At 36.1% G+C, this 10,766-nt stretch overlaps 1 protein-coding gene across 1 annotated transcript; it reads right to left on the bottom strand.

Annotated features, from left to right (window-relative positions):
- Positions 1-7,470: 7,470 nt before the first annotated feature.
- On the bottom strand, positions 7,471-9,651 carry LOC113233875 (charged multivesicular body protein 6). The gene is made up of 2 exons (XM_026469100.1): positions 9,239-9,651; positions 7,471-7,837 (listed from the first exon to the last, which is right to left on the bottom strand). Exons 1-2 carry the CDS (start codon positions 9,539-9,541, stop codon positions 7,535-7,537), a joined length of 606 nt encoding a protein of 201 aa, XP_026324885.1. The 5' UTR covers positions 9,542-9,651; the 3' UTR covers positions 7,471-7,534.
- Positions 9,652-10,766: the final 1,115 nt, after the last annotated feature.

Below are 10,766 nucleotides of genomic sequence, written 5' to 3'. Positions count from 1 at the left end.
ATATCAATTTAAATGTGTATCATAGGTTTTCCTTAAGTAATTTTTTAAGAAATGAAAATATGTATATACTGGGTGTTTACTTTTTAGCACAGACATCTTGTGCTTTTTAGTTATTTTTACTAACAGCCGTACTTAAAAAAGATACGTGATACAAACATATATGTGTACTTATTATTACACGAGAAGTATAAATTAAAAAGACATTTGAAATGGGTACATATGTATATATAGTGGGTACTTTTCAAATTTTTAGCCCATTGTTATCAATCAGTTATTACTATTAGATTCCACTCCTAAACACTGAACGTACTATTACAAGTATGTACAACTGTAGGGCTAGTACGATAGGGTGCGACTTGCGCGAGAGCGACTTAGCTATAGCGCGAGATAGTGCTATTTTCGCATAGAAAAGCTTAGTTTGCCGGATCGAGCGCTGAGGATTGACATTAACGAGTTCTATGAAAATCGTTGCATGCGTATGTCGATACTTCCAATGAACACTACGCCAACTTTATTTTTTGGTAATTTTCTGTTATTTTTGTAAACAATCATATTTATTATTTATTTACTAATATTAAGTTCCCGAATTTCGTGAAAAAAAAATATAAAGAAACAAAAACAAAACGAATTTTATGAAAAGAAAAGAAACAAAAAGCAAAATAAAAACAGAACCGGTCTAAAAATTAAGTTGGCATTGTGTTTCATTGGAAGTATCGATGTGATGGCGCACATAAAATGTAATTGTATCGGTGTACGAATTTGAAATCAAAATACAACATTGATTTAAAATTTCATAGAATTAGTTGACTTACTAAATGGAATTTAAATCACGACCATGCTAATGTTCGTCTATTCCCACTAGTTCAGTTGACTGAACTAATGAGATTTTTTTTCTCGTTTGTTCAGTTGAAAATAATACAAAGCTTTTGCCCCTGGTTTGGTAGAGATTTTTTATGTCCTTTATTCCCACTAGTTCAGTTGTCCATCCTCGCTGTACAGTAGTTCTGTTGTTCAGCCCAGTTAGTTGATTGAATTACAAAGAATTTATATCTTGTTTAAAACAATTTAATAAAACAAGCTTTTTTTGCTGACAGACTTTTTGAAACAAGCTTTTTTCTCTGGACTCTTAATTTGCGGAAGTCACGGATCCGAGATGGACCTTTTTCCGGTTCTTATGGACGGCCAATTAACTTCCGCAAGTTAAGAGTTAATAGAACCGTTTTTCCCCCAAAGGGAATAAAAACTGATAATTTGGGTCTAACCAAGGCTTGACCTTCCGAGATTACACTTGCATATTTTTATGAAGAATACGTGTTTTACAGTTCACAAGCAACAAATTACGCGTCGTAAACGCGTCGCCAGTACTGCAGAGGCGGTGGCGCGAGTCGCAAGAGACAGGCGGGTCGGCAAGCACACGCTGGCGCGATTCTCAGTACGTCTCGGAGCCCAAAACAAAAGTGGACGGCAAGGACTCAAAATTTGGGTCAAGCCTTGGCTAGACCCATAATATCCATTTTTATTCACTTTGGCTTAAAAACGGTTCTATTTTAGGTCAGAGCCTGCGGCTTGACCCTCCGAGACGTGTTTGGTTTCTGCCGGCCTATGAAACAGCGTACTGTGATCTGCCAATGAACTAGAAAATAGTTAAATGTTATCTTATATTAAATTATATGAAGGTTACACTTAATAATCTTTAGTAAAAGTCAGTTAAAAAAGTAAGTTAGTATAAGTCCGGTTAGTATAAGTGTATAATCTGCTTTTTTATTAATGGTTTAGCAAAGAATTCAAAATGTGATAACATGTTCACAAAACATAACATAAAAATTATTATAATTAAAATGAGATCGTGTAATCAGGTACACTGAGTAATCAGTCTCAAATCAAGTAAAGAACTGAAACTTATAACAAATTATTTACAATATATTATTTACATTAAATATTTAAATTATTAACAATCTAACTATAAACGAGGCGCTTAAACTGTTTGTTACGACAGGAGCTTCGTCTATCTACTTGAAGAAAGTATTTTCACTTCTCCAATTGCCCTTGCTTAAAACTTCATCCAGTAGTAATAACTCATAGTTTCTTGAAGCAACTGCTGCTCTTATGCTTCCAGCTGAATCTATTATTTTTAACTGGTCTAGTACAGAACGCAACCATCCTGCTATGACGCATCGGGACGCAGGCTTTACAACACCGCGGGTAGTAATAAAGTCTTGATAGGCTTGGGTTTGCCTTACGCCGATCATTGGGTACACTTGTTAATTTGTCGATCCAATAAGGAACACACAAATTTCTTAAACTATTTCATTTAACTCTTTCGTTGCGGTATTCGTGGATCCGAGGAGGACCTATTTCCGGTTCTTATGGATGGCCAATAAACTTCCGCAAGTTAAGAGTTAAATTCCCAACCCGATTGACGATATAAAGCCGAATCGGTTTTAGAACCGAACCTTGGCCTGAACACTAAGGAATCTTGGGAAATTTCTATGTCCTTCTGGGTCAAATGTAACCGGGTTAAATCATGAATATGACGCCCTGTACTTAGTAATAGTAAAAACGCTACAATGCCTGGAAACCTGATACAAGTTTTCTTCGTCGGGGGGATTTTGGGGCAGCCAATCAATAAGCTTTGAGATATCCCAAATAGATTTTAATATACTAGAAGATTTTGGTTACAGAAACCTCAACGCTCTTCGGCATTCTTTTTACCAGAATATCAGAACTTAAATATCTTGAGTTTCACGGGTCGGCGAAGGTGCAAACTACGGATTTGTGCACTCTAGTAGTGCTCGCCGATAGACCCAAATCTCTATGAAGATAACTTATACAGAGGGCCAACGCAACATTGCAAGTTTTTAGATTTACACCAATCTCGCCATCGATTCCATGCAGCTTTGTAAGTATTAAGAGATGATTTTCGCCATGAGCCTTTCAGTAGTGTAATTTCTTCTACCGACCAACTTTTGACAAGATTACCCCACCCCGAACCTTCCAGGCCTCCAATTTTAATCGTTTCACATCTGGTGGTGGTGCCCGTAGTCAAGTCCTGGAGGTGATGTTAAAGATTCCTTATTTGAAGTGGCGGTGCTAACTCTCTTTTTCGTAGGTCCGCTCTCCAGAAAGTTTTGTCCTAATAGGGCCTATCAGCTTGGTTCAGATGTTGCAAGATCTGAGGGATTAAAGTTGGCGGAGGGAATATCCATGCCAACTTGAAATTTCAGGTCCGACTGAAGGCACTTGTGAACAGAGCAGACTTTTCTCTGCAATCTAAACTCGCATAGGTTTCCACTACTGCCAGTCATTCGAGTTAGGTCGTGGCCTCTCTGGGAATATGTTGTCTTTGATTTGGGAGCCACATGCTTAACTTGTTGGTAGCTATTTGAATATCGCGGCAATGAAGGTGACCGAGAGGAACCACAAAACTTGCGAAGACGAGACTTCCCAAAAATGACTTCGCTTTTGTCCACGTCCAAGTCTTTCTGTTGATTGTAGCCTTCAATAACTTCTTCAGTCTTTTTATTTTTGTACGATTTAAGAGCTTTATGTTGTCCTTTGTGTTCCAGTAAATTCCTAAATACTCCTGTGTTTAAGATGCGTTTAGCGCAGACTTCTCGCAATTTATGATCCAGCCCAAGTCTATTAGGAACTTTATAACTCTGTCGAACAAGTAGCTTGTAGTCTTGACCCGCTAGAAGGAAATCGTCGAGGTAAGCTATAATGCGGATTTCCTGGGATCTCATGGTTGCCGCGATCCAGTTTGTGACTCACGCGAACAATAGCGGGGCTGTGGACAGGCCGAAAGGTAATGCAGTCATCTGATAACACTGGTCGTTGTAGGATATTGCTAAGAATCTGCGATGGGCCTGTTTTATTGGAAGATGCAGGTAGGCATCCGATAAATCCAGTTTGACCATAAAATCGTCTTTCTCCCAAAGAAATCCAAAGAAATTCTGGGACTTCCAGATGATTTAAAAGCCGGAATGGTTTCGGTTTCAGGAATTTGTTTAACAGTTTCAGGTTTAAGACTGGTCTTACATCTTTGGAACAAGGAACATTCTGGATAAAAATACGGTTTTGGATTGGCAAATCTCTAAAGCACCGATCTGGATTGTCTTTATTTCGGTTTCCATTTTGGTGGATAGCGGGGTCTGCAGACGAGATAGATTTGAGGGCGTGTTTGATATCAGTGGTGGTCTTTTCGTCAATGGAACAGATATTCTTTCTATGAGCTTTAGTATATACGGTGGAGCCAACTTCCTTTTCCACACCTCTCCAAACCTTTTCAGACGTCCTGCTATAAGGTTGCAGTGGTTGTCAATATCTGTCTTCCACCCTGAGGGCGCTGAAGACCTGGCATCGTAGTGCTTCTTATTTTTATCAGCTCTTTGCATTTTTGCCTGATTTTAGGGCTTCTTAAAATTTTTTGGTGCTGACGAGTTGGATGGTAGTTTCTTTTTGTTACGATGGGATTGTTGAGAAAGTATCGGTATTATTTGGAGGGGTCACTGACCTAACAAATCTTTCTGTAGTTCCCTTTGTAGAGGGGAAAAAATTGTATTAACCCTTTCAGGACCACAGAAGTATGAGCGAAAAAAAATTATTTGATTACTGGATTATGGTTAATTTGTGGTTAAGGTTACACGTCTGATGTGAAAATATTTTTTTTTTTCCAAAAATACGCGAAATTTTAAGGAACACATGTGTCCCTATGGTCATCAAGGGAGATATTAAGTAAATTTATGAGCATTTTTTTTTTCAGGTACTATGAGAGTTGGCAATGATAAATAATAGGTTTTTTAATATTATTTATTATTTACTTTAGTTAAAAATTAGACTAAGGCAAAAATCATAAGGAAAACCAGACACTTTAGCTTAGAAAAAAGGGTACTTTGATCTCTATAAAATTTGAAGTTTCGTTTGACTTATACAAGCGTAAATATAAAAAAAACAGGCGGAATGATATTCAGTAGAGCAGTTTCTTTGTTTTGTGTAACAAAGGTTAACATGACATGAAAGACATATATTATGTGTGCGATTTTCTTTTTTAGTTTTGGCGCAGTTTACGCATCTCTTCCTAATATCGGTTTTCTCCATCTGGTGCGTAGACAGCGGTCGTTTCAGAGACCTGCGTGATATGCTTGATACAGACGTGGTATCAAGTATACTATTGACTCACCTAATCCATATTCAGTACCAGAAATTCGTTTGCCAGTATATAAATCAAATTGAAACGAATAACCCGTTGTTGCATCACACCTGCACCACAAAAAAAAGCCCATTTCACTGGTTTATTTTTTATGTACTGCTTCATAGCATTATGTCCTTTGAATTTTATATTATGCTCATCAACAGACTGAGTAACTGTATTATTATATAGCTTTCTGAAACGAATCATTGAAATCATTCATGACATGATGACAGGTCTAATTATGTGAGCCCTGTCATAGTTCGGACCATCTTTCCTATTCTGTTCTTCGTTGTTACAGAAGTGTAAGTTACGGCGTATATCTTCAAATCGGGTTCTTGACATGACATTTGATATGTAAGGTACGCCCATATCTGGTTTCGTAGATTAATAATACCTAATAGATGGCAATATGTGATAGCCCATAATCAAGTTTATGCCTAAAAAGGCTTTCATCTCTTCTTTGGTGATTGTAAATTCACGACCATTTTGCTGAGCGTAACTCAGCAAAATGCGTAGACTCCGTCACTATATGTTTGATCAAGATATAAAATTTAGTAACGGATTGGAAAATTTCAATAGGCGTCAATGAATCTGCATCCATTTCAGTAGGTAGCAATTTGCACGTTCCCAAAGTCATATTCCATATCACAAAAAATGTTGGGTACAATTATTATGTTCGCTGGTTCCATTTGAAAATAACTTGGTTGTTACGGTTATCGTCTAGAGTGGGTTCTGCAGTCGATGTTGAAGACTGAGGTAACTGCAACGTTTTTGGTACTTGAGGCTGAGCCACACAATCCTCAATTTCCACATACGCAGCCCCTTGGTTGACATTTTCATTAAGTTGCAATGCGTCTTCTTCGTCACTATTATCGGCCAACAAAATTTGACGAACAGACTCCTCATTGAGTTCGAAGATTTCACGAGTTTTCCGTATCATGATCTATGATAAAAAATATCAGTAACTATAGAAAAAGTACAAAAATTATTTTATAAAGTCACGAGTTTTGGTGTCGAATACAACTCTTCCGGACCACAGGGACACAGGTGTCCCCATACATTTTTGGGTATTAGCGACGCACAAGTGTCTCAGTAATGAAATTACATGCTCATAAAACAGTTATTCACTTACCAGATAATTTGTTCAGCACAAAAGGTGACCTGATAGACACTGATTCGCGTATTTACGATACTGCAAAGATATCTTCTACAGAAACTCGTAAACCTTTACTTAGCAGCTAATTTGTGGAATGAAATAATTTAGTGATGAAATGTCAAAACAATAAAAAAGAGTGAAGGTACATCTAAGAACGAAAAGCATATAAAGCGAAAACTTAAAAGATTAAAATTATATTTTTTGTGGGTAGATTAACTTTTGTCGTCAAAAGGTTAATGTGTAAAATGCAAAGCAGCACGCATACACTTGGAAGGTGGTTTGTAGTAGGAACGCCGAAGTTCTAGCATTCCTGCTCTAGGACCATACACGTATTGAAGCAAATTGTCATTATTTTCTATGAAAGCAGTATCTGGCCCAGACAGATGTTTCACTATAGAGGTTTTGATGTCACTTGTGCTCAAACCGCACTCATTGACCATGTCGTTTAGTAAATCGTGGAGCAATTTCCGCTCCTTTGAAAGCCCATAGTGCCAAGAGTCTGATCAAATGTCACCAATACGTCATAAGGAATCCAATTTGGGGTTTTCCCAGAAAGTTGAGGGTTTACTGCTAAATACGTAGACGCTCGGGTGGCTTGTAACTTTTTTTATTTTTTATAACATCAAATGACGGGACGAACAAGTTTTTTGACAACTGAACTAGTGGGAATAGAACCTAATGTTTTCCCCATTCTTATTGATCGGAATGCGAATACCCTATTAGTTAAATTTAATAATAGAAAACGGAACACATCTAAAAATAATGTAGCGTAAATATTTGGCAGTTGAACACTTGTAAATCTTACCATACTAAAATAGTTATGTAATATTTAATAATTATTTTATGTATAATGATAAGTAAAATTATTGATAATAAATGATCACATTATAATAATCATCCTTTTCTCCATTTTTTACAACCCTTGCCTATCTGCGTATGACAGTGTAAGTACTTGCACGGGCGGCCGGGGCGCGGCGGCGGTATCGTCGAATATCAAATGCGTTAACGTTATTGTAGGGAAAATATTGTAATACTGCGTACTGAAATTAATAAGCCAAAAGGGAGTGAAAAAAGTAAAGACAAATTAACAAAGGGGTTAGCAATAATTTACAGTCAAGAAAAACAATTTATCTAAAAATATAGGTACAATTTATTCTTAATCTATTTATAATGACAATATTATAGAATTATGAGGCTTCCATGGCAATACGTTTTTCCTTCTCTTTCTTAGCCTTTTCTTTCTGCACTTCTGGCAGCTTATCTGTAGGCACCTCTGGCAGCTTATCTTGGATATCAAGGATCTCTTCGAGTTCTGCTTCCACAGCCTCTTCATCCTCCTCTGTTAGTTGACCAGATATGAGTTCATCAATTTCTCTTTGTTTATCAATACTTTCTCTTGTTTCATCCAGAATCTTTTCTATTTCATCTACATTCAGGATTTCGTGAACCTTCTTCAATGCTTCATTTCCAGTTTTCAGGCCATCAAGTACCTGCAAATATAAAAAAAAATTGTGCAAATCCGAAGAGCGCAATTAAAAATTAAAACATATGTTTAATATTAATCTATGCAAACAAACCTCTACAAACGATAATTCAAAAAGTAGAGAATGCAATGAAAATGACAGTAAATAGTTAATATTATTAATAATGTAATATCTATTTAATAATATAATATTACTAATAATTAAATATTATGTAATAATATAAATAACTAAATTTAATATAATATCTAATTACTATAATAATATATTTAATAATGTTTTATTTAAATATTTGGGACCGGAGCATTTAACATACTGGGTCTCATAACAACTTTTGTTGCAATTTGTAGCAAAGTTTTGGTAGCTCTTGTTACACATTGTGACTGATGTATGTTTGTTAGCCCTTTGGCTAACATGGCACTAGTTTTCTTTGTGCTGTAGTGCTTACATTGATTCATAGAAAATGTTCAATGTAAATCATTGAACTTTGTCAGTATGTTGTTGATACTTCTCTATGGAGAAGCAATAGGAGGCGACTACACAGAAAGCACTTGGAAATCGCACTGTTGAGCCCATAGTTGGTTTGATGTACTATAATATTCTGATATTTCATTTTACAGTAAATGCTGTTTAAATGCTGTTCCTGTCAATAAACGAATTAAGATGTCCACACATGTTTGTGACTCATAGAACAAAATTTTTGTGACAATTAACAAAAATAAGACCAAAGTATTAGTAACTGCAAAACATCCTTCCAAAATTACACCCATCAAAATAAATGACATTCCAGTAGAACAGGTACCATTTTTTCTAATATCTTGGTAGTGTTATCACAGAAGATTCCAAATGTACCACTGACTTAAAGACTGCAATGGCAATAACAAAACAGGGTTTCCATAATAAAAAACACTGAGAGAGATTAGAGTCATTTGAAAAACGTGGTGCTGGAGGAGAATGGAAAAAATAAAATGGATTGAAAAGAGATCAAATGAGGAAGTTTTGGAAAGGGTAGGGGAGGAGAGAAGTCTTTTGAATACAATAGAGAGGAGACGGGGGAAAATGTTTGGACATTTGTAATGACGAATGTGAGAGTGATAATTGAGGGGAGGATATAATGGAAAAGAAAGAGAGGAAAACCAAGAATGGCGTATAAAGAACAAATAAAAAAGAAGATCAAAGTGTAATGCTATAGAGATGTCAAAGAACTGGCTATGAACCGTGAGGAGTGGAGAAGGCTACAACTGACAAGAGCCTAGCTCTTAAATAAGATGATTATAGAACCAAAATATTAATTTTAGTTATAAAAAAGCCGTGTTAAGAGATTACAGGTTAATTAAAAACAACCCTGTGTAATAACATATTACACAATACATGGTTGGGTAGGGTATGGTGTAATGGGATGATACGTACTTGAACTTCAATTTGAGCAAACTCAAGGTCGTGAGTAAGCTGTTCTAACTTTTCTAACTGCGCGTCTGTATTCTGTAGGAGTTGTTCTTGATATCTTTTCTTTTTCAGTAGAAGTTTAGCTTTGTCTCTTTTACCATCGTTCAGTAGCTTCTTTGCTAACTGTCGGTCTTTCTCTAAGTTTATTTCTATCCTCTTCTGGTATTGTTTTAGTTTATCTCGTTGTTGTTTCAACTGCAACACTGCCTTATCTTGCTCGGTTATTCTGCTCGGCGGTTTTTTGTGTTTACCAAATAACCCTCCCATTATTGCACTGAACACAAATTTCTTACTAGTCTAGATGTGGACAAACTTATAGTTACATATAATATAAGTCTATTTGCACAGGAAATATATGATAAATCATGAATTACGAGTTTTCGTGAACACATTTATTTATCAAAACTAATCAAAACTGAACGGTGAATGACTAAGTATGACATTGACAGATCATCTAAGAATGAATGAAACAGGTGAACAAGCGTCTCAAGGGATGGATTTGCAGTTCGGCATAAAAGTAACAATGTGATACGATTGCTAGCCGACGACGATAAAAGCCATGGCGTATTGAATACGCTCCGATGAGCGCTGTTGACGCGCGTTTCACGAATGCGCGTTTACGGCCATAGACGCTCAAAAGGCAGATTGTGCGTTTGTATCGATTCAAACGCACAAAAAACACGAACGCGATTTTTGTTTGTGCGCGTTTGAATCGATTTAAACGCGCTTAGCACGCGCGCCTGTGTCGCGTTTTACGTGCGTTTGAATCGATTGAAACCCACACAAAAATCGCGATGGAACCAAGAAGCTTATATAGGTATTCCACTGCGCTACGCACGTTATCTGCGCGTCGTCGTCGGTGCGTATAAAATACGTGTACATAAGCTCTTAATGATTACGTTTACCGACACATTGACTGATTTTAGTATATTTGGCAGCTTTGAGGCCCTATAACTTAAATTTACAGTGCAATGCGCTACTCCCACGCTAATTGACTTTTTCTTTCGAGTCACATGTCCCCTTTGTGCGAAGAGAAATACAAGTGCAAAACAATTCATTATTTTATTTAAAATAATTAGTGTGAACTTTTTACTATAGTCTTTTTCATTCATTGTATTCTTATTCATAAATTTTGGATACGTCATCGATTTTGAGTACGAGTAGTGGTGTAGAACAGTTAAAATTCACCGCACAATTTCTAATAATAGAGAGAGAAATAAAATATTTAGTTAGAAGTATGTTCTATTGAACATACGTGATATATTACTGATGTCATGGGTTTAGTTATAGTTTGATATTTCTCTACAGAACATTGTTCACACAAAGCTAAAATTATTAATTATTCTCATATTATACTACTTAATTGTAACTTTGAAGTTAATAATATTCCTTGTTGAGTTTTATTATTTGATGTTAGGTCGTGAAAAAATTTCCATTTTGAAAAAGTCATATTTTTAAAAAGAATTTATTTTCCGGATATCTTTCAATGTTT

This window comes from Hyposmocoma kahamanoa, unplaced genomic scaffold, assembly GCF_003589595.1.
Source record: "Hyposmocoma kahamanoa isolate Upper Pololo Valley unplaced genomic scaffold, ASM358959v1 80, whole genome shotgun sequence".
Taxonomy (NCBI): domain Eukaryota; kingdom Metazoa; phylum Arthropoda; class Insecta; order Lepidoptera; family Cosmopterigidae; genus Hyposmocoma; species Hyposmocoma kahamanoa.
Note: the sequence above shows the minus strand (reverse complement) of the source record. Positions and strands in the feature narration are given on the sequence as shown.